Below are 22,153 nucleotides of genomic sequence, written 5' to 3'. Positions count from 1 at the left end.
CTATTCAAACATATCTCAATTGAATTTATAAAAACAGCAACAGTTGACCAATGTACTAGCAAAAATAAGACCTAAAGGATGTAAAACTGGGCATAAAAACATCAAAAGTTGTAGAAAAAAACCCGATTTGTTCCAAAGTTGAAGAGCGGCTACAGCAAAACCTCTAGATTTGAACACGTCGCACACATGTCAGCTGTGCCTTAAAAACTTTTTTATGTGCACAAACATGTGCACTATTTTATATTTAGTTTGAAGAAGTTATATATATACCTATACTGTATAACACATTACATGGACGTTTCATTCATTGAATTACATCATAACAATGTTTTAAGATTTTTAAGTATATCTCAAAATGAAGGTTCTTGTCAAATGTTACACCATTGTTGTAGTAAGAAAACAATCTTACAAGATGCTTAAAAAGCGGAAAACATACCCACACACCACCTACAGACTCAGATGCCAAATGTCATAAACCCTAAATAATGAAACATCATCCCTTCATTTAAAAAAAAACTACGTCTTGCAACCATTAACTAGCCTTCATCAGCTTCTATAGAACCTCCAACGTATGTTAGCTCATTATAAACTCAGTCTCTTAAGAGTTTACGTCTGAAAGACTCTGCCTTTGATTTTCTGCTTGAAATCACATTCTGCTCCATTTGAAGAAAACAGCAACCAGGTTCTACATGATACTGATTGCAACAGTTTGTCACCAAATGCTAATGAAAGGGTTGCATTTCAAAGTTTGACATTTTGTATGACAATGAACACACATGTAGCAAGCAGACTTTGAAGCAGTTTTCACCTCTGTGTCTTGTGTGTTGCTGTGGGTTTGTGGTGGTCTCTTCTTGGTGTCCGGCATGGTGCTGCACGGATGTGGTTAGATTCAGTTTGAAACAGGAAGCACACAGGTTCATACTGCTCTCATTAGTCCTTCATCTGACTTCAAGCAATATCCTTTGGAGCGGAGATGGAGTGAAAGGCCTCTCTAAAGGTAACAGAATACTTACTAATACTCTTCATAATTCAACACTATATGATTGATAGAAAACTGTGTGACGTTTTTGAATTGCTTAGAAGAAAACTGCTTTTTAATATGTAACACAGGGAAGCTGGTTTTGATGCTATCAGATACTTGCATTTCTTCACATTAAATGACCTATTAAAAAAATAAAAAAAGAAACAAAACTTAAAGAAAGAAACTTTTGATGGTTACATAACTTGCATTCTGTGGTTCAGTTAGTTGCTGATGAAAAAGAAAGGCTTTTCAAACACTGAGATGTGACATAGTGCTTCATCGAACACTTTCACATTTAATCATCTTACATACTAAAAATGATCTTATCTTGTGCACGAATCCTCTGTGCCATTGTGTCAGAATGGTGAGAGCTGTTTTTGCGGTTGTGAATACATAACAATGACATTTGTTCTCATATGCTGATTTATTTATTTATTTTTTTACATTTTTTACAGCCGATATAAAAATCTGTAAACCTCTGAAATTTTGGGATTTTTGGTTTTTCATAAAGTATTTATTCAGACTAGTGGAAAGAAAACATCCAAAAGACACTGTTAAGTATTTATTTTATAGCACTTTATCTATTTGTGTCAATAGATTTCAATTACAATACATATTTTTAAAGGCCGTTTTCTCAAAATGAGTTTTCTCTCCACTTCAGTAGCACTTACACGCACCAAACTTTACATCTTTATTCCTGTCTATATCCTGAAGGTTTTTACCGAGGGATTTGTTCATAAATAATTTGCTTGATTATATACAACATTTTATTCCCCAAGAAATTGTGAAAATCTGTTGTTTTCTGTAAGTATTTTCTGAATTATGGAGTGACAAAATGAGATACCCAAAATTCCCTCGGTAAAAACTTTTGACTCTAATATATAAATAAAATGAAATAAGAATTTTGAAACCAACTTCATCCAGTGTTTCGATTTTTGTTCTAGAAATGTATGCAAATTAGCGCATATTTCATTAAATAATGCCTAATGTGCATATTTGAACCTAACATTTTAGAAAGCTTGTAATACAAAAAATGTTTGCAATTATCAATGTAATCAATCAACTAGGTAATTAAGGTGTTAACTATTATTACTATTTTGTTTTTTACCCTATTCCCCTGCAGTGTCTCGCCTTAAGAGAATTATATCTTCTAAGGAAATCTTTTTGAATCTCTTTATTCAAGGCATGATTGAAGTCCAGAGCCAGCAAGGAGTTCTCCTTGCCATTATTTCTCTGGCCTGCCTTGGTTGTATTTATGCTCTTTGTCTGTGCTACAGAAAGAAATCTAGTAAGTAGTCGGACATCACAATACTTTCAGCTAAAAAAAAAAAATGCTGTTTGTTTATCTCAGCTCTTAATTGTGCCCTATACATATATTTGTCTTTGTCATCTAATGTTGCTGGATTTTATTTCGAGCTATGAAACAAGAGGACAATGACCTGTATGACCAAGATGACTTGTAAGAAAAATGTTTTATATATTTATAAATGTTAATTAATAATGACTTATATACAGTATATATACACTATATCTATATCTATCTATATAATGTACACAGTAAATGTCCTGGTGTTAAATCAACACTGCTCGGTGTACATATGGGAACTGGTTGATTTAACACTAGGGAATTTACTGTGTATGTATATGTATATATATATATATCTATATATTTATATAATTATGTTATTTTTTGTTTTCAGCAATGAGGACAGTGAATATGCTGAAAGCAGAAAACGTACAACAGGTAAACGATGTCCACTTTTAACACATTTTGAAGAGGAAAACGCATCTCATTATAGACTTATATTTAGCTTCAGTGTTTTATCTTTGGACTATTAATACAAAGCACTTACCTTTACACTCATTTCCTGTCCAAGGAAAGCTGAGATTCAAAATGCGCTCTTCATCATCCAAAACTGAGATTTTATTCATATCATGTCTATTTTTTTTAGTGCTAAGACCAAACCAAAGAGAGATGCCTTCAACCTCAAGGTGAGATCTTTTTAGCAGTATTCAGTGGAGCTACTTGTTGTTTATTTCGTTTTTATTTACTGTTATATTCATGTTCACTTAAATACTTTATCTAATATTTTGGGTGGGGGTAAATGTCTCTGTTAACTGAACAATATTAACTGCCATCTTTGCTGAATAGTCATAATAGAAAGATCAAAATTAAGAAAATGTTACAGGCGTGATAAATTTTATTTTCACAGGCGATTACCGACGAACAGGCCTGTGAATAGTAAGAATTTTCTTTTTAAATTTGGGATGTTTAAACTGATATCTCTGTGGTCCCAATTTAGGATTTATTTTTCTAAAATTTATCCAAATTTTGAGTGATTTATTTGTTTATTCATTTGTTATTTTAACTGTTTCCAAACAGGTGACACCCAATGGAGTTATCAAAACCTTACAGATGGTAAGATCCATCGCTACTGTGATTGTAAGAAGTTACATTTGATGAAAGCCATTTTTAAATACAAACTTATAACCTACGGTAATGCATGTTTTTGTTTCTGCAGTAGAAAATGGCATCTTGGAACCAACATATGTGTGAGTGTTATTTTTTTGTATATGGTTTTGTGAGGAAAACAAGTCTACAAGATACTAATCAAAGACGTTCTCTCTTTTTTTTTTGTAAAGTCTTTCTGTAAAGTCTAAGATTTTACAAAAGCTAAGCTTGCTCAAAATAATTTGTACATTCTGTGTTTGATACGCATACATGTTTTGTATTTTTTATAGGGACCCAATTCCAAATTCTCTTTATGCAAACGAGGACGACACAGGTAATTGTCATTGTCTAATGCAACCATTTCACACAGTTCACTCTCTTCAGTTGTACAAAGGAAATATGAGGTCAAGTGACATTTTAAACTGAGCACCAAGAAACCTGTAAACATGCCAGAAACCTGTAGAAAAAAAGAGAGCACTAATCACAAAACTGAAAAAGTTTTCAAGGATGTGTGATTCACTGCACAAATGAGCAAAATGCTTGAAGCAGTTGTTTTAATGAAATGCTTCATTTTCATTCCCCAGATATGGATCCAGATATGGACACATACGAGAATGTTTTTCCAACACCAGACGTGCGACATGACTCAGGTTGGTGTTTTCAGTGATTCTCGTATCTGTTATTAGTTTAGAAAATTACATTTGGTACCTCTTTATAACTTTCATCAATAACGATAAACAATAACGATGTTCAGTTACAATGTCACACAGGACTCAACAGTAAGATAACATTTTTTCAGAACAGTAATCCAGTTATATATATATTTATATAGCCTATCTATCTATCTATCTATCTATCTATATAATACATTTGTTCTTTCTTTTTAATGTTTAATATTTGTTTCTATTTAAAATACGTTTAATCAAGATTAAGAACAATTTGAGATTTTTAGAAAAAACATCTTTTATTATTGTTTGACAATGTTTTTGCAGATAGCTGTAATTATGAAAACTGGGGCAATAGATATGAGGATGGTAATATGTTCATTATTAAACCAACATCGATAAAACATTTTACAATTAATTTATGGGACAACACCAATGACTTTTCTTTCCTCTTTATTCAGATGAACCAGACTACGTGAATGACATCACACAGTGAATAGAAACCATTTATTGTATCAGAATGAAAGGCGATTCAAAGACTTTTTTTAAATGCTAAAAGGTGTACTGCTTGACCTTTTGAAGAAGTCAGTTAAGATGTTAATGTGCATAGTCAACTCTGATCAGTAAACGATGATTTAATTAACCGTCAATGAATAAATAACTGCTATAAACTATTGCAAGATGTCTTAAAATATTTTGCGCAACAAAGGTACTAAACAAGAAAGGTATACATTAAGAGATGTGCAATGAACATTTTAAGCCAGTTTCATAGAGGTGTGACAAATGAGTATCCTGCCCTTTACATTACAAATGAAACAAATAGCAGGGTGAGAGGCAGGTTTAAATGGGGTTCCTCCTTATACACAAATACACGTGTAATAAGACATCTACATCTGCTCTTGATAATGATTTCTTCCCTTGCTCTAAAATGGTCATTGGTATTACGTGGTTGAAATTGAAACCCCTAGAACTGTCACTTGTTCTGCTATACTAATTCTGACATATGGTACAGCACAGAACTGCCTCAAATTCTCATTAGGTAAATGGAATTCATTCCACTATGCTATGTACTTTTGACACCAAAAACAGGGCATCACTCACAAACATCACAAGGATTTTGTACATTTTTATTAATGCAATTTGTCATTTTTACAACTATGATTTTTTTTCTCAAAATATAAAAGTCTTAGTATATGTTCTGGAGATTAAGAACAATGAGGCTGAAGTGCGATCATCTCATAACATCTCGTCTTTAGCTTGCATCAGGTGCAGCCGTCTTGCTGCACAGGCGACCCAACAGCCCAGCCATCTGTAACAGAGAGTTCACCCCTTCTGCTACTTTCATATGCGTGTAGCCAATTTCCTGGAGAATCAAAAGTATAGATACAGTGTAGTTAAAATAACATAGTACAATCCCTGTTTTTATTAAAGTAATTTTTCCCCACATTAAAACACTTATGCCACAACAGTAGCCAATTAATAGCTAATCTATTTTACGTAGAGCAGGTCACCTCATGTGGGCTAACATGTTGAGACCAGATAACAATAACTTTATCTCTGAAACATCACTGATATATAATAGTTTCACATCGACTGGTGACAACATTGACTCTATTGTGTTAGATGTCATTGCAATATATACATTACTAAATGAAACTTTTAAAGCTTTAAAGTAAGTGCTGCTTAGGGAGACACTACAAGTGCGATACACACCTTAATATATTCCAGCTTTAAATATTCTGCCATCTGAAAGGTCTTACACACTCTAAAGATGTTTCCTATGATGTCCTCCGGTGAGTATCCGAGTGACCAAAGCTGCTCAATGACCTGTTGAGAGATGCACTATTTCTGTCTTACCCAGCGTCTGTTATTTTTTTAACTGATCCTGAATATTTTCTAGGGCAAATGTTTAGTGGTACCTTGTAGGCTTCATCAATGTTGGCGTTGACACAGTGTTCCAGCATGCTTTTAACCAGCAGAGGATGTGGCTCATCACACACCTGCAGAAGCAACACTGTTGGTACTTTATCACTAATACATTTTTATACAAATGATTTCCATGCATTAGAAAAAGACAAAAATAAATGTATCTAAAAATACCTTGAACACATTTTCACTGTTGATGTAACCAAATCCAGAATTTGTTGACTGCAAGTTATTCAGAGCCTAGAAAAAAAATTAAAAAAAATAAATAAATTAAAATTACAATAAAGTATTAACATTGCAGGTAAATCATAATAATTTATTAAAAGGTTTATTATTATTAATAACAACAACAACATTGTTTACCTAAAATGAAAATATTTTATTAAAATGTATTCAGACCTTAAAAGTATAAAAAATAAATAAATAAAAGTGAAATGTTACAACAACAATAAATTAATATTGCAGGTTAAAAAAAAAGATCAAATAAATTAAAAAAAATTACATAATTAGGTTGTTATTCTTAATATTGTGCATTGCAAAATTAACATAACATCAACCTAAAATGTTAATTTACTTTTTATAATTTTCCTACCTATATTAATTATTAAAATTAATTGAATAAATTAACAAATAATATATAATTTATATTATTAATATTTATTTTGTTTCGCTAAAATGTTACTTTTATTTTTTATTATTGTTTTGTTAATACACACATGAAAACAGAACAAGATAATTGACCTGACCTGTCTCATGTCTCCTTGAGCTGTGAAGATGATGGCCTCTAGGCCGTCATTGGTGACATGCAAGTTCTCCTTCTCTACCACCTCTGTCAGGCGCATCATGATCTGGTCGTCTCTGAGTTTGCTGTAACGCAGCACTGCGCAGCGGGACTGGATGGGCTCTGCAATCGAAAGAGAAGATCAATTGTTATGCGTACGCTGCCATGTACTTCAGTGTTCTAGTTCATTTGAAGCATGTCATCAAAGATTTAAATGTCAATCAATTATGATCAGCATTTTGTGTTTTGTGCGCCACGTCACTCACCTATGATCTTATCTGATGCATTACATGCCAGAGCAAAGCGCGTGGTTTTGGAGTAGATCTCCATTGTTCTTCTGAGAGCCTGCTGGGCTCCATCTGTCATGCTGTTTTAGAAATACAAAAACATAGCTGCATAAAGCATTTTTTAAATATTTAAATGTATACATTTTGAATTAAATCTCAAATTATTATGCAAATTAAATTAAATATTTTTTTGTAAAAATCTATATTTTCAAGAAAACAATTACTCTTACCTGTCAGCCTCATCCAAGATTATAATCTTGTGGCGACCTTTAGGGAGTGTAACCTTTTGCTGGGCAAACATTTTGATTTTGTTTCTCACAACATCAATTCCACTAAAATTAATAACAGACAATTAAACATTAATTAACAGACATTAAAATAAGAATATGATCATCCAAAATATTGGATGTACAGAAAATTGTTGGAAAACACTCAAGCTTTCTTACCGGTCATTTGAAGCATTCAGCTCAAGCACAGCATCCTTCATAGCCGGACCAAGAAGAGCTCGAGCCAAACACAAAATGCTGGTCGTTTTTCCAGTGCCAGGAGGACCCTAAACAAACATTACCTTCATTTTAGTGCATAGTGACATATCATTTGTAAATTCAGATGGCACCTGTTTGTGAAAGCCTATTTCAGCTTACAGCAATGATGATGTTGGGCACATTTCCTTCTCTTGCAAACACCTGCGACAATAACAGGGCAAAAGAGGAAACATGTCAGCACTTCCAGAAGCTTAACCTTATGACCACATCAGACAAATCAGTATGTAACATTACTGCATGTCACACCGACCTCCAGTCTGCTGACAGTTTCCTCATTTCCGACAATTTCATTCAGCTTCAGGGGTCTGTATTTTTCAACCCTGTTAGTAATAAATACACAATTATTCATCCCAGCGAACATGCAGCTGCAGAGGAAAGCGAGCTTGGCAGTTCAGTTGCTGTAAACATAGCTAACATGCTATCTTTAACGACATTAATGTGATTCAAATACAGCTCACAAACAATACCATGGTAGTTCATAAGCATTCGTTGAGGGTTTTGGTGCAGTATCATCCTTTTTAGGCAGTCCATCGGCTTGACTTTGTTCGCTGTCTGTCTCTTTCATTTCAACATCCATGTCGCCTGTGAGTAGCGCTCATTCCCGCCACGACAGGAACAAAACAGATCTGAAATGACGCCACTTCCGGCAAACGGCAGCCCGTGACTTTCTTTTTATTTCAAATAAATAATACTGGTATGTATGGAAGCCCGTTTCCGCTAATGAATAAAAAATAAAACAAGGTAATTTCAACTTTTTATCTCACAATTCGGACTTTTTTTTCTCAGAATTCTGAGATATAAATTCGCAATTCTGAGATATAAACTCGCAATTCTGACTTTTTTTCTCAGAATTCTTACTTTTTTTCTCAGAATTCTTTTTTCTCGCAATTCTTACTTTTTTTCTCAGAATTCTTAATTTTTTCTCGCAATTCTTACTTTTTTTCTCAGAATTCTTACTTTTTTCTCGCAATTCTGACTTTTTTTCTCGCAATTCTGACTTTTTTCTCGCAATTCTGACTTTTTTCTCAGAATTCTTACTTTTTTTCTCGCAATTCGGATTTTTTTTTCTCAGAACTTTTTTTCTCGCAATTCTGACTTTTTTTTCTCGCAATTCTGACTTTTTTTCTCAGAATTCTGAGATATAAACTCGCAATTCTGAGTTATAAACCCGCAATTCTGACTTTTTTTCTCAGAATTCTTACTTTTTCTCAGAATTCTTACTTTTTTTCTCGCAATTCTGACTTTTTTTCTCGCAATTCTGACTTTTTTCTCAGATTTCTGACTTTTTTTCTCAGAATTCTGACTTTTTTTCTCGCAATTCTGACATTTTGTTTTGCAATTTTGACTGTTTTTCTCGCAATTGCGAGTATATATCTCACAACTCTGACTTTCTCGCACCATAGGAAACCACTCTCCGTGTAAGGCTTTGCAGTGCTTTGTTCAGTTTTCTATAGATTAACTATATATTGAACTAGATGAATGTTGCGTCCGAATATGATTTTTGAACAACCATAAAAATGACTCTTATTCTTTATTTCTGTGTTTTGCGCTCGCGGTTTCACAGTACCATTACCGCCGGGCTTTCAGACACAACATTCTTCATTTCTTTATAGTTCTGAGTTTGAGGCAGGTTCTATCGCGTTATTTTAATAACAGCTGTCAAGTAAAGAGAACTGAAGTAGAACTGTGTGCTTGATGCGTGAAAACAATGATCATTGGTTTTTTACGTCAAGCATGCACTTTTGAGCTTCCGTTTAACATGTTTAATGTGCATAAGATAAAATAAAAATGTATTGTACTTACAATAAAATTGTAAGGAGTAAAAAGTAGTTTTTTCTTCAGAAATGTAATCAAGTAAAAGTACAAGTAGTCAGTTTAAATTGTACTTGAATAAAGTAAAAATCCCCCAAAATAATACTTAAGTACATTAATCAAGTAAAATTACTTTAGTAAGTATTTTACACCTCTGCTGTTAGGTTTGTTGAAACTAACCTTCAGAGCATCTGTTGGCCAATCTAAATTTTCTCACACTGAAAATGGATCGTCTGCATTCAAAACTAGGAGAATCCTGAAAGAGAGTGAAAACATGAAGATGATAATAGCTTTAGAGCTGCTCTAAATACACAATGCTCGACCCAAAAACGTATATTCTACTGTAGATACTGTATGCACAAATATAAGCTGCGGTGTGGAGATCAGAACTTCCCAAACCAAATCACACAGCCTGACTGTGTCTGACATGCAGTGCAAATGACCTTTTTATTCATAAAACAAAAACAAAAAAGAATATTAATATTAATGTAAGAATAATTTAACAAAATCATTCTCAATGAAATAGGTCAAGAACGCCATGTTTTATTGAATAATTTTTGAGAATACAAAAGCTGTTTGTATTCTCAACCTTCAGAGCATCTGTCGGTAAACCAGAGACTTCTCAGTAAGTTTGTTTTAGCTCTGTGCCAGGTACACTCAGCGTGATGCTTATCTGCTCGCTGTTCTGTTCTTTGTGGGTGTGGAGGGATCAGAGAAGTTTTCCTTTGGCATCGTTTGCCACCAAGTGAAGAAAACTTGTTTCCAGATTGGAATAATTCAAAAGAGATTACTATGTAATCTTATAAAGTAAAGAGAACAGTTTTCAGATCAAGGCTCAGTGTAGTCAGTATACAAGCATCATTTTCCACGTCAACATCCATGTGGCAATATGATTGATAATGTATGTGACAAAATGAATGACATTTGAGTAACAACCTACACAATCATTTTAATTTTGTCAGTGCAATGCATGCAGATTTGAACTTAACCTTTTAAAATCATGCTACTACATTAGATTTTTTTTTTCAGCCATGATTATGATATAGTGTTAGATCTCATTATTAAACATTTTATTTATAGAAGCTCAGATATAGTGATAATTTATGCACAGCTATATACAGTCAAATGTCACGATCTTGTTATCAATGAAATGCTTCATTTTAATTGCTGAAGATATATCTATAAATTTTCAAAACTTAAAAAAATTCCAAATATTCAGTAGTAACATGCACATTTCTCTACTACTGTTCTAAATTATGATTCAGTTATTGACAGAAAGTCACTGTATATGGCCGGATTCCACACATTGTTACATATGTTTCGGCCCATTCAGACATGGCCTTGTGGTTTGTGAACATCTGTGATGTTTGTTAGTTTTTGTTAAAATTAGATTCTCAGTTCACTAAAACTAATTAAAAAGACAGAACATACAGTAAGTCTAAAAAATTTAATAATTTGTATGTTATGTCCTATTGAATTACCGATTACCCATTTTATATAACCTATATCTTTTCAGATATATTTTTAAAAATGAGCAAAAATATTTGTGCTAATATAGAATCAATATATTAAAATAAATACGTATTTAGCATTTTTTTTTTTTTTTTTTGCAGAATTGCATTTTTTTTTATCTGTGTGTGAAAGAACTTTGTGTAAAATCTGCAGATGACCTTCACAGAGTCTGTTGGACAATCTGAAGTTTCTCACACACGTCATTCGTACGGAGAAACTCCGTGTATATAGGTCAGTGCAAAAGATCTCTTTTCACTCAACACGCTGAAAACATGAAGGGGGTCATCACTCTTCTCCTGGCAGCTCTGTGCTTCAAGGGACTCAAAGCAGTGTGTCCCGACCCAGCCACACTGAAAGATGACAATGGAAGCAAGCTCTGCGCCCAGATGTTTAAGCACAGCAGCTACTACTACGATGAAAGCTGTACTGGCAATTTCCTGTACGCTTATCCTGATGAAGACACCCCCATCATATCATGGGCTTGGAATAACTCTATTTCTTCTCTTGTGGTGGGCCGAGGCTGCTCCCTGACAGTGTGGTCTAAAACCAAGAAGGAAGGATATAAGAAAAAGTTCTCTGCTGGCATCGTGTACCACCTTAAAGAAGTGAAGAAAGGCTTGTTTGGAGACTGGAACGATTCCATCTCAGGATACTACTGCTCATGCTAGACGTGAAGGATGAAGGCTGAAGACAGAGGCTGAAAGGACATTAAAATATAATGTCAATGACACAAGAGAACAGCTGTAACCCTCGTAAATCTGTTTTCAGATGTAAAATTCTGCTCTATGTAATTCTGCTCGATTCCTGCAAGTGAATTAAACACCACATGTTGCTGCAGGGAATCTCTGCATGAACATGATGCAGAAACATTCAAGACCTGATGCGTGATTCTTTTTTTATTATTATTAAATGTTATGAAACAATCTCACAAGGGTTTTGAAAGTATTGCAAGATGCAGTCAAGTTTTGAAACCTAACCTTTTAGTAAAATGAGTTAACAAAACCAACATCAGTGCTTGATATCAAAACCATTATACAGCAGTTCCAACAGTTCAAAAAGAAATAATCCATGCATCTAGTCGTTCATGAAAGACAGATATTTGCAACTGCTATAAAACTTTAAACTTTCAGAGTGTCTGTCTTAGTCAAGTTGAAAATTTTCATGTCTCAGATTTTCATGGATTTATTCTCTCGCTTTCTCTCTCTCCATGATCGCTTCACTTTTGTATGGAAAGTTGACATTAAACAAACATTAAACACACAATAACAATTTTCCTAAAACTGATGCACATTAAAAATTATAAACAGGAAAAAAATATACATAATTAGAATATATCCTATTGTGAGGGTCACCACAACAACAAAAAAAATATCTTTCAATCAGCATTTTTGTCTTTTTTTCTTCAGTAAAAGCATCTAAACATCGAAAAGCAATATATATGTACTTTAAAAATTTAAATGTGTGAGCTAATATTAGGACTTATGTTTCCTAACTTCATGTCCTTAAGTCAATTAAAAAAAAATAATATTTCAAGTCAAAGTCAAAAAAAATTTTTTTTAGTGAGGTTTATGTGTAGAAACAACTTTAGGAGAGAAACAATCCAGTGGAGTAAGAAAAATAAAATTATATAAATATGTTAAATAAAAAATATATTTGTTCTCTGAAAATGACAGATATTGCTGTTTTTCTTCTCAGGTAAATTGATGTTTTAAGGATATTTAGATTTTTGAAATGCACCTTACCAGTGTTGCCAATTTAGCAATTCGGTAGCTATATTTAGTGACTTCACCACCCCTTTGGAGACTTTTTTCAAAGGTTTTGGGACAAATATAGCAACTTATTGGACAAACCTTATCTAAGTTCTTATCGTGCCCACTGATCTATATTCATCTTTATATAGATTAATTTTATATACAGTATCTCACAGAAGTGAGTACACCCCTCACATTTTTGTAAATATTTTATTATATCTTTTCATGTGACAACACTGAAGAAATGACACTTTGTTACAATATAAAGTAATGAGTGTACAGCTTGTATAACAGTGTAAATTTGCTGTCCCCTCAAAATAACTCAAAACACAGCCATTAATGTCTAAACCGCTGGCCACAAAAGTGTGTACACCCCTAAGTGAAAATGTCCAAATTGGGCCAAATTAGCCATTTTCTCTCCCCGGTGTCATGTGACTCGTTAGTGTTACAAGGTCTCAGGTGTGAATGGGGAGCAGGTGTGTTAAATTTGGTGTTAATCGCTCTCTCTTACTCATACTGGTCACTGGAAGTTCAACATGGCACCTCATGGCAAAGAACTCTCTGAGGATCTGAAAAAAAAGAATTGTTGCTCTACATAAAGATGGCGTAGGCTAAAAGAAGATTGCCAAGACCCTGAAACTGAGCTGCAGCACGGTGGCCAAGACCATACAGCGGTTTAACAGGACAGGTTCCACTCAGAACAGGCCTCGCCATGGTCGACCAAAGAAGTTGAGTGCACGTACTCAGCGTCATATCCAGAGGTTATGTTTGGGAAATAGACATATGAGTGCTGCCAGCATTGCTGCAGAGGTTGAAGGGGTGGGGGGTCAGCCTGTCAGTGCTCAGACCATACGCCGCACACTGCATCAAATTGGTCTGCATGGCTGTCGTCCCAGAAGGAAGCCTCCTCTAAAGATGATGCACAAGAAAGCCCGCAAATAGTTTGCTGAAGATAAGCAGACTAAGGACATGGATTACTGGAACCATGTTCTGTGGTCTGATGAGACCAAGATAAACTTATTTGGTTCAGATGGTGTCATGGAGGAGTGGAAGAGGACTCCAGTGGCAACCTGTGAAGCTCTGGTGAACTCCATGCCCAAGAGGGTTAAGGCAGTGCTGGAAAAAAATGGTGGCCACACAAAATATTGACACTTTGGGCTCAATTTGGACATTTTCACTTAGGGGTGTACTCACTTTTGTGGCCGGCGGTTTAGACACTAATGGCTGTGTGTTGAGTTATTTAGAGGGGACAGCAAATTTACACTGTTATACAAGCTGTACACTCATTACTTTATATTGTAGCAAAGTGTCATTTCTTCAGTGTTGTCACATGAAAAGATATAATAAAATATTTACAAAAATGTGAGGGGTGTACTCACTTCTGTGAGATACTATATATAGATAGATATATAATATATATATATTCTGAATTTGCCATTATGATGTCATGTAGTGACATTTAGTCACCAGTTTTAGCTACTTTCAATTGAAAGCCGTTGGCAACACTGCACCTTACTCAGAAATAACATGCGTGCAAACATTTTACTACAGCAGCAGAGGCGACTTCTTAAATTCTTATCCAAATATACTAAGTCCTGTAGTTTTACAATATGGCACTGAGCCAAAGGGGATCAGGAAATAACTTCATAAAAGTGTCTTTTTTTCGGACTGGAATAATATTTTCTTTTCCCTCCCTCACTCTCTAAGTGATCCATCAGTGCCATGATTAAATATTTAAATGCCAAGCTAATTGTTGTAGTGAATTTTCGGTACCTAATTCAGTGCTGGATTTAGCTACATTTTTCACATCTGCACTAACACGTAGATCAATAAATCAGGTCTGAGAACAGCTGCTAATGAGCCAGTTGACATTAAAGCCCTGGAGAAGACCTTTGAGTCACCTGCAGTGAGCTCAACAGGCAATCCTTCCCCAGGAATTAATGATGAGAATTGAAACACTTAACCACAGCATCAGTTTCTCTGCTGGTGTCACATCCTCTGGGTGGGATTTGTATCAAGAGGGAAATGTTAATCTAGTGTGCAAATATTTATTTTTCACAAAGAATAAAATATAAAAAATAATAAATAAATAAAGAGAGACAATAGTGCAAGTAATCATATGCAGGATTAATAGCTTTCTGTTTTGACAGGTTTCTAACATTTGTTGGAGGAGGGCATGAAAATCATCATTTGGTGTACCTTTAGTCCAGACCCTTTTATATACTCTACAAAGAATTTAAATTATTCTCTTTTACTGAAACCATCTTGCATTAAATTATTTAATCTTCTTCAGTTCAATAATTTATGAATGTTTTATCTGTCTGTTGAAATGGCAATTTTTTATTCAACATAATAGCTCAGTGCAGCTTATTGTGGTGGCAGGTATCACTCATACGCTATTATGCATGACTGAGATATTCAGCTGAAGGTCACACCCCATGATGCCTGTGACTTGCCTCTTCGGCCCAATATGGGGGAGGAATAAAAGCTAATTATGAGAAGCGGCAGCCTTTCCCATCCCTCCACTCCTTACTATCTCTTCATTTAGTCCTGCAGGTCATAATGTGTACAACAAACAATCTAGGATAACAAGACTTTTCTTCTGCCAGCATCACGGATAAATCTGGATCAACTGTGGTAAGGCATTAAGATATATAAGCAGCATGCTCTATTAAAAATAGATAAAGTTTTGTTTTATAATATAATGTAATGTACAGTAACTGTAATATAATACGACAAACAGTTATGCCACATTATATTGCATTGCTTTGCCAAATGCATAATTCAAATTTAGATTTCCATATGGAAATATGTTCTTAGTAACAAAGTTTCTGTGTGTTAAATTTAAGAAGAAAAAAAGTTAAGTGCCCTCAAAACTTTTCTAAAAATGCATAAACTGTTCATTTCAATAGAACCTCTCAGATTGTTCAGCTTTTGAGCTAAAAGTAAACTGTGAATTTTGTGAAATGGTCACTTTAATGTTAAAGTTTGAAGCATATTATATGACTTTATATTAATAAGTGAGCAGATTATTTGTGGTCTCTAGAGGATTTCTGCACTCCTCTGTTTCACCTCTCCCACCGAGCCTCATCCAAAGCACAACCAGCTGAGACCCAGCAAAACAATTACTGCAACTCTGCAACAGATATGTCTTTAATAGCCTAGAGGAGCCAATAGCATTGTCTTCTTAGGGAACTAAAACATCAGACATCTGTAGAACTGGAGGTGAGTTGTTATCTATGCCAACCCCCAGAAGACCTCAGATGATGCCATCCCTCAGACAACATACAAAACTACCAAATTTTGCTATAAGTTTGATCGCAGCATATAATCATTGCTGTTAACAGTGTTCACCGTTTGTTTGATTACATGACATTAATCAAATTGCTTGATTTTTACCGTACATTACTGCCATATGGACATCAACTTGATAAGCTACATTATATTTAGAAACTTTGATTTTCTGTAAAGCTGCTTTGCAACGATTTGCATAAGTGAAAAGCCCTATACAAATAAATTTGAATTGAATTGAATTGAATTGAATCTACCAGATGCATTTAGCTGGACTCTCCAGGGGTTTGTTTTGTTGTATTCCTGCAGGGTTAATTTGGTGTCTACAAGAGAGCAGAATGTCTAATAACATGGCCAAGATTGCAGATGCAAGAAAAACAGTGGAACAACTGAAACTGGAGGTTAATATTGACAGGATGATGGTAAGATGCATTTTTATGCTAAATTTATGTTAGATTTGTTCATTAACACTCAATTACAAAATTATTTAAAATTATTCAAGAGGAAAAGAAAATACACAGAAAGGCACATTTATGGGTTGTATCTCTTTACACAGGTATCTAAAGCAGCAGCTGAGCTGATGGCTTACTGTGAGTCCCATGCAAAAGAGGACCCCCTGGTGACCCCCGTACCATCCTCAGAAAATCCCTTCAGAGAGAAAAAGATATTCTGTACAATCTTGTAGATGCTATTTATAGGCTACAAGGTTTATTGTATTATTTTCAAGATAACCCGAAAAATTACAATTCTGTCATTAGGTTTACTACTCACCCTCATGATGTTCCAAACAGTAAGACCTTCATTCATCTAAAAGCCTGGAATACACTGTGATTTTTGACCCGATTTTACAGTCTGAACAAGTTGACTCTAGTTGAGGAAAGTCAGAGCCAGTCTACAGATTACAGCTGACAGATTCCACAGAAAATCCCGTAGTGTATGATGTTTACAGACTCCGATCTTTTAGCTTTAGACTTCACAAGTCGCGTAGTGTATTCCAGCCTTTAGGAACATAAATGAAGATATTTTTGATGAAATTCGAGAGCTTTCTGACCCTGCATGAGCAATGTAACTCAAATGACCCAGACCTAGAAACGCAGTAATAACATCATTAGAATAGTCCATGTGACAGTGATTCAACTGTAATTATACAAAGCTACGAGAATACTTTTTGTGTGCAAAAATAAAAAAAGATTTTATTCAACAATTCTTCTCTGATGTTATATGGACTATTTTAACTATGTCCTTACTACGTTTCTGGGTCTGGCAACATTTCAGTTGCATTACTCTCTATGTTCTACGGAGGGTCAGAAGCTCTCAGATTTCATCGAAAAAATATCTTAATTTTTGTTCTGAAGATGAACGAAGGTCTTACGGGTTTGGCACGACATGAGGGTAATTAATGACAGAAGTTTCATTTTTTGGGTGAAGGGGAACTATCCCTTTAAGCCAAATGTTTCGTTGAGTTCATAAATGTCACTTAAATGTGAATAATCTCTACATGTCCCAATATGTTTTAGGCTACAAGAACAGGTTTCTTTGTGTTTTGGAATTTGCATTCATCCAGGTCATTGTTTAGATAATAATTTAGCCTTCACTAATAGGCCTATGTAATTTTTTCCCCATGGTGGCGCTCAGTTTTCAAATGTTTGTTAATCTCCATTCATCCATTCAGCTGCTATGAGTGTTTGGTGTGGTTGCTCTGCCTACAAAACAGCAATAAAACAAGAGAGAGCAAAGTTCATTCTGCTTAAGGTTTGTTTGTTGTATGTCCTTGTGTATCAGCTTCCGTGAATGGTTTATATATTAAAATCCATTACCCTTTCCTGTACAAATTCATCAATACCTGCATACCTAAACAGATTTTTAACCTTTTTTTGTGTTAACTATCTTTTTTTAAAAGCTATATAATTTACAATGCTGGATATGAAAACAAACACAAAAAGTACATTTTAAAATAACAAAGCAGCTGCGTATAGAAAAACGTAGAAAAGTTGGCACTAACCCAGGAGCAGGTGGGCGGGGTCATCTTTTCTAAATTGCTCGTTCTGTCAGTCAAGCACAAGAGGGGCGGGGTTATATTTTATAACGTCAGGCAGGTGAGCAGGTGCGCTTATTGAGGACAGGTAACTAGGATATTCCCATCACAAGACCCGCACAGGAGCACTGGGCACCCCGCCGTGACAACACAGGCCAGAGTTAAGGTAGAGCAAACAAACAAGATTACACCTTCACTCCATATGGTCATTTTCTTTTTGAGAGATTATTGATTTATTTTATGGACCATATGATTACTAATAGGCTACTGCACAGTCTCGAGCTGTAAATCTGTACAGTAATTACATTTAGTATTACCACACTTTTCGGCAAAATACCAGTAGGCCTAATTAGAATTATTTTTACTACTGTAAAATGATCATAAATCACGACTCTTTTAAACAAATAAGAGATATTCAAAGGTCATTATTTTTCTTTAATTAGTTACAGGTTTTTTATTAAAGTGGCTACCCCAAGTATAATTTCAGTAACAATAGCTATTGTAGTTATATTTTACCCGATACTGTAGTTACTATGGTTAATGGGCTCCTGGGAGGATTCTGCTAAACTGCTGCACTGAGACAATAGTCGACTATTGACAAGGAGAACTCCTGATGATGCTTATAAAGGTGTGGGGTTTCTGGTGCAGCTAGACTAAAAGTAAATTATATGAATTTAACTATGTCTGATCTTTATTAGAAAGAGCTTTGTAAGACAAATTATTTATAGCTGATATCACAGGCGTCATGCCCATTCAAAGAGAGGGGGCACCTGCCCCCTCAGATTTTTGAGCCATTTGAGTGGATTTTGAATGCAGCTTCCAAAAGACAAAAAATAGCCGATTAATATTTTCTATATATGATACAATCACACCAGCGTGATTAAATCGTTCAGCGCGTCATATCATCAGCTGCTAAATTCAATTCTGCGCTCGCTGGCTGGAGCTGAGCCAGACGCGTTGTTACAGCACTGCGCATTATAACCAATCACAACGATTCTGTTGAGCTTATGAATGCAATGACCAATCAGAGGCGTTCAGAGGAGTCATCGCTGAAATGCCTGTTTTCTTCACTCGCTCGCTGACTGAATACATCTTTCTGGCGAATTCTCTCGCCAGAAACAACAAAGTGCAAATGTGTGTACGAATCTGTAAGAGATGAATTTCATAGTGTAAACCGCTTCAGTGATTTTAATGGGAGTTTTTATTTTTTTATGTTATGATTAGTAGCCTAACTTGCAATGTTTTTATTCACATTAACTTTCAATGTTACATATAAAGTCAGTCGTATTAATATGTTATGGCATGACACCCATAAACAGACAGGTTTTTATGCATAGTTAATAGATTACATTATTAGGTTACTTTGACCATCACCCACTATCAACACAATCGATAAAGGTGAGAATCAAGATTTTTCATGATATAAGTTAGTTAATTTCGAAAAGGAAAAAAAATAAAACATAAGTGCTGTTCTGGCTGCTGTGTGGTCCCCCTCTTTTTTTCCCTCCCACTTTATTTATAGGATTTTCCACAAATTACAAGATATCAAACATTTTAGAATACTGTTGTACATTTTGAAGAGAGAGAAAGAAGATAAGCAGGGATCCAAAAGTTGACCAGTCTTAAAAAAAGAAATTAATGACTAACTTTTTAAGACTAAGCGTTGTATGCAGCTGGCCCCAGATCATAAGATTGCAGTGTCTTAATATTTTCTCTGATATGAGCACCATAAGTATACATTCCTATCAATAACATTTTTCATATCTACATATTTATTTAATATATAAATGTAATGATTATCAGAGAACTGCCTGTTGTAATAGCTTTAAGTAATAAAGGCTTATCATACTGAACTTTGGTTTGCATGACACAACGATTGATGTCCAGGTCCTATGAAAGCCAGCTTTAAACAACATTTCAGTTGCCGGAGGCTATTTTTATGTATTTTGTTGTAGTTGACATTGAAATATTTACATTTTTGACATTTTATACATTTTGTTTTAATAGTAAACATAGTTTTTTCCAGGGGCAGAATGGCCAACTTCAAGGGACATGCATTACCAGGTACATTCTTCCTGCTGTTTGGCCTGTGGTGGTCGATAAAGTACCCGTTCCAACAGATACAGAGGAAAAAAGAGAGGCAACATGGGGACAGAGACAGAAAAATGCACACTGTACTCAACCGCGTAGATTTAATCGAAGGAGCTCTGAAGATCTTTTTTGCATTTGTTGGTGAGCTGCAAATCACATACACAATTCTTTACCCTGGTTTCCTATCCGATTTCCTACATAATATAAAAAGAATGAGGATGACGAGGTAAAATAATCACTGTACTAATAAAATAAACATAATATGGATATATATCTTGTCGATAGTTAATTGGTAAATTTAATTATTTTCTTTTTAAAATAGACATTTAGCAGAATGTCCAAGCTGCTCTCTTCACTGTAAAGTGGATGGGGACCAGAATATATGAAGACAAACTAAATGCACCAGAAATTTCACAAATTTGTGCATTAAATTACAACCAATCTAAATCCATATGCTAGCTTTGTGTGTGGAACAGACTGAAATTGAAATCGATATTCACTGAAGGAAAGGCCTGGATGATTGAGGTCACCATTTACTTACATTGTACAGAAAAGAGCAGCTTGGAAATTCAGTCATACATTTCCCCTATGTTTCAAATTTTATTACTAAATCATTTTAATCTGCTTCCTTAAAATTAAGTGAAACTTACACTAAAATCTGTCTCCAGGAATCATGGCAGAGCAGTTTGTTCCTGATGGCCCTCATGCACATCTGTATCAGGACGGCTGGGTGAAGCTGATGAACTGGCAGCACAGCACCATGTACTTGTTCTTCGGTATCTCTGGCATTGCAGATGTTCTCAGCATGTCTTCTCGCCACGTGCCAGTTGGTCTAGACCGTCTCTCCCTTTCTTTGGCTCTCTTTGTGGAAGGTATCAAGCAAAATGAGCCATTAATGAAGTGAATATGAAGTCATATCCCACCATTGAGCTTCCTGAAATGTCATTGTTTCTTCCTTCCAGGGTTCCTTTTCTATTTCCATGTCCACAATCGTCCTCCTCTGGACCAGCACATCCACTCTCTGCTTCTGTTTGCGGTGTTTGGTGGATCCGCCAGCACAATGATGGAGGTGTTTAAGCGAGATAACACAGTGCTGGAACTTCTGAGGTGCAGTTTGGCCATCCTACAAGGCACATGGTTTTATCAGGTAAAGACAAGATCAGGAGTAGAAAAATCTGGTTTCAAATTAAAAATACGTCATTACAATATGGAGATATGTTGCTATGTTTCAGATCGGGTTTGTGCTATATCCTCTAAACGGAGAAGAGTGGGATCTGGAAACACATGATAACATCATGTTCATCACCATGTGCTTCTGCTGGCATTATGCTGTGGCTCTGCTGGTTGTGGGCATCTGCTACTGTGGAGTTTTTTGGTGGGTGGACACCATTTTGGACGAATCCAAAAGATTCCATGGTTTCATTTCGCTTACATTGTGCCCATGATCTTTCCAGGTCTTCAAAATGGTGTGAAGAAAGGCAGCTCGGTGACATGGAGATGGGCCTGAGAAAGTGTACCGCCTCGGATTCTAGCTCCCAGAAGGCTTTGCTCCAGGAATCAGATGAAGAGTAGTGAGAGCCTGTGATGACTGCCAAGACTGAATGCAAAGCTTTTTGCTCTTTTCTCTTCTAGCAAGCTGTCTATCTAATAGGACTAAATGAGTTTGTTTGCATCATTTCACTGCAAAAGATTTCTCAAAATTGCTCATGCTGAAAATATCACATCCAAATGGACTTGTAAATAATGTGGTTGTCAAAGGTGTCAGAGGCACCTGAAAAGACCCTGAGATTTGCCAAACTAGAGGTAAAGAACAAATCATGATATTCTTTCAGGATTTAAAACTTGTCTGAATGATATTCACTCCAAAATATCTGTAATGGTTGAATAATAATGCATTCAACTGTTTTATAATGAAATGTAAATAAATATACAAGGATCTAATTGTTTGTCAGTTTGATTCATGTTGTGGACCACATCGTGCAAA

General features: G+C 35.1%; 5 protein-coding genes across 8 annotated transcripts; 4 read left to right on the top strand and 1 right to left on the bottom strand.

Moving 5' to 3' along the window:
- Positions 1–929: 929 nt before the first annotated feature.
- LOC306855538 (uncharacterized protein) lies at positions 930–4,810 on the top strand. Of its 2 annotated transcripts, none has more exons than XM_079394295.1 (12): positions 930–997; positions 2,205–2,309; positions 2,438–2,480; positions 2,722–2,765; positions 2,974–3,013; positions 3,235–3,263; positions 3,405–3,440; positions 3,544–3,574; positions 3,764–3,807; positions 4,058–4,123; positions 4,466–4,507; positions 4,600–4,810. In XM_079394295.1, the coding sequence occupies exons 2-12, from the start codon at positions 2,207–2,209 to the stop codon at positions 4,632–4,634; spliced, it is 513 nt and encodes a 170-aa protein (XP_079250421.1). In that variant the 5' UTR covers positions 930–997; positions 2,205–2,206; the 3' UTR covers positions 4,635–4,810. The 2 variants fall into 2 exon arrangements, with proteins under 2 accessions (XP_079250421.1, XP_079250422.1); XM_079394296.1 differs by having other exon boundaries at positions 939–997; positions 2,145–2,309; positions 4,600–4,710.
- Positions 4,576–8,322, bottom strand: LOC306855537 (replication factor C subunit 2-like). Of its 2 annotated transcripts, none has more exons than XM_079394294.1 (11): positions 8,145–8,322; positions 7,928–7,997; positions 7,777–7,818; positions 7,579–7,685; positions 7,363–7,464; positions 7,112–7,212; positions 6,811–6,968; positions 6,239–6,304; positions 6,058–6,138; positions 5,852–5,965; positions 4,576–5,501 (listed from the first exon to the last, which is right to left on the bottom strand). In XM_079394294.1, exons 1-11 carry the CDS (start codon positions 8,252–8,254, stop codon positions 5,391–5,393), a joined length of 1,062 nt encoding a protein of 353 aa, XP_079250420.1. In that variant the 5' UTR covers positions 8,255–8,322; the 3' UTR covers positions 4,576–5,390. The 2 variants fall into 2 exon arrangements, with proteins under 2 accessions (XP_079250420.1, XP_079250419.1); XM_079394293.1 differs by having other exon boundaries at positions 4,633–5,501; positions 5,852–5,980.
- A 2,949-nt stretch (positions 8,323–11,271) lies between these two features.
- Positions 11,272–11,875, top strand: LOC306855609 (syncollin-like). Its single transcript, XM_079394382.1, has one exon. It carries the CDS (start codon positions 11,274–11,276, stop codon positions 11,667–11,669), a length of 396 nt encoding a protein of 131 aa, XP_079250508.1. The 5' UTR covers positions 11,272–11,273; the 3' UTR covers positions 11,670–11,875.
- A 4,483-nt stretch (positions 11,876–16,358) lies between these two features.
- Positions 16,359–17,783, top strand: LOC306855604 (guanine nucleotide-binding protein G(I)/G(S)/G(O) subunit gamma-8). The gene is made up of 2 exons (XM_079394376.1): positions 16,359–16,465; positions 16,600–17,783. Exons 1-2 carry the CDS (start codon positions 16,382–16,384, stop codon positions 16,726–16,728), a joined length of 213 nt encoding a protein of 70 aa, XP_079250502.1. The 5' UTR covers positions 16,359–16,381; the 3' UTR covers positions 16,729–17,783.
- A 372-nt stretch (positions 17,784–18,155) lies between these two features.
- On the top strand, positions 18,156–22,108 carry LOC306856149 (transmembrane protein 45B). Of its 2 annotated transcripts, none has more exons than XM_079395192.1 (6): positions 18,156–18,244; positions 20,105–20,310; positions 20,838–21,041; positions 21,132–21,316; positions 21,402–21,544; positions 21,624–22,108. In XM_079395192.1, exons 2-6 carry the CDS (start codon positions 20,112–20,114, stop codon positions 21,739–21,741), a joined length of 849 nt encoding a protein of 282 aa, XP_079251318.1. In that variant the 5' UTR covers positions 18,156–18,244; positions 20,105–20,111; the 3' UTR covers positions 21,742–22,108. The 2 variants fall into 2 exon arrangements, with proteins under 2 accessions (XP_079251318.1, XP_079251319.1); XM_079395193.1 differs by having other exon boundaries at positions 18,159–18,244; positions 20,086–20,310.
- The last annotated feature ends 45 nt before the right edge of the window (positions 22,109–22,153 follow it).

Source organism: Barbus barbus (genome assembly GCF_936440315.1).
Source record: "Barbus barbus genome assembly, chromosome: 36".
NCBI lineage: Eukaryota > Metazoa > Chordata > Actinopteri > Cypriniformes > Cyprinidae > Barbus > Barbus barbus.
This window is presented reverse-complemented; position numbering and strand designations above follow the sequence as displayed.

What these genes read in the sequence shown, in the direction of transcription:
- LOC306855609 (XM_079394382.1), top strand. Translation starts at nt 11,274, where the DNA reads ATGAAGGGGGTCATCACTCTTCTCCTGGCAGCTCTGTGCTTCAAGGGA.
- LOC306855604 (XM_079394376.1), top strand. Translation starts at nt 16,382, where the DNA reads ATGTCTAATAACATGGCCAAGATTGCAGATGCAAGAAAAACAGTGGAA. An exon ending in TTAATATTGACAGGATGATG is followed by an intron (nt 16,466 to 16,599) that starts GTAAGATGCATT and finishes CTCTTTACACAG; the next exon opens with GTATCTAAAGCAGCAGCTGA.
- LOC306855537 (XM_079394293.1), bottom strand. Translation starts at nt 8,254, where the DNA reads ATGGATGTTGAAATGAAAGAGACAGACAGCGAACAAAGTCAAGCCGAT. An exon ending in ACAGTGAAAATGTGTTCAAG is followed by an intron (nt 6,139 to 6,238) that starts GTATTTTTAGAT and finishes TTGCTTCTGCAG; the next exon opens with GTGTGTGATGAGCCACATCC. An exon ending in TAAAGCTGGAATATATTAAG is followed by an intron (nt 5,502 to 5,851) that starts GTGTGTATCGCA and finishes TTGATTCTCCAG; the next exon opens with GAAATTGGCTACACGCATAT.
- LOC306855538 (XM_079394295.1), top strand. Translation starts at nt 2,207, where the DNA reads ATGATTGAAGTCCAGAGCCAGCAAGGAGTTCTCCTTGCCATTATTTCT. An exon ending in CTGTATGACCAAGATGACTT is followed by an intron (nt 2,481 to 2,721) that starts GTAAGAAAAATG and finishes TTTTGTTTTCAG; the next exon opens with CAATGAGGACAGTGAATATG. An exon ending in GACGAACAGGCCTGTGAATA is followed by an intron (nt 3,264 to 3,404) that starts GTAAGAATTTTC and finishes GTTTCCAAACAG; the next exon opens with GTGACACCCAATGGAGTTAT.
- LOC306856149 (XM_079395192.1), top strand. Translation starts at nt 20,112, where the DNA reads ATGGCCAACTTCAAGGGACATGCATTACCAGGTACATTCTTCCTGCTG. An exon ending in GATCTTTTTTGCATTTGTTG is followed by an intron (nt 20,311 to 20,837) that starts GTGAGCTGCAAA and finishes ATCTGTCTCCAG; the next exon opens with GAATCATGGCAGAGCAGTTT. An exon ending in AAGGCACATGGTTTTATCAG is followed by an intron (nt 21,317 to 21,401) that starts GTAAAGACAAGA and finishes GCTATGTTTCAG; the next exon opens with ATCGGGTTTGTGCTATATCC.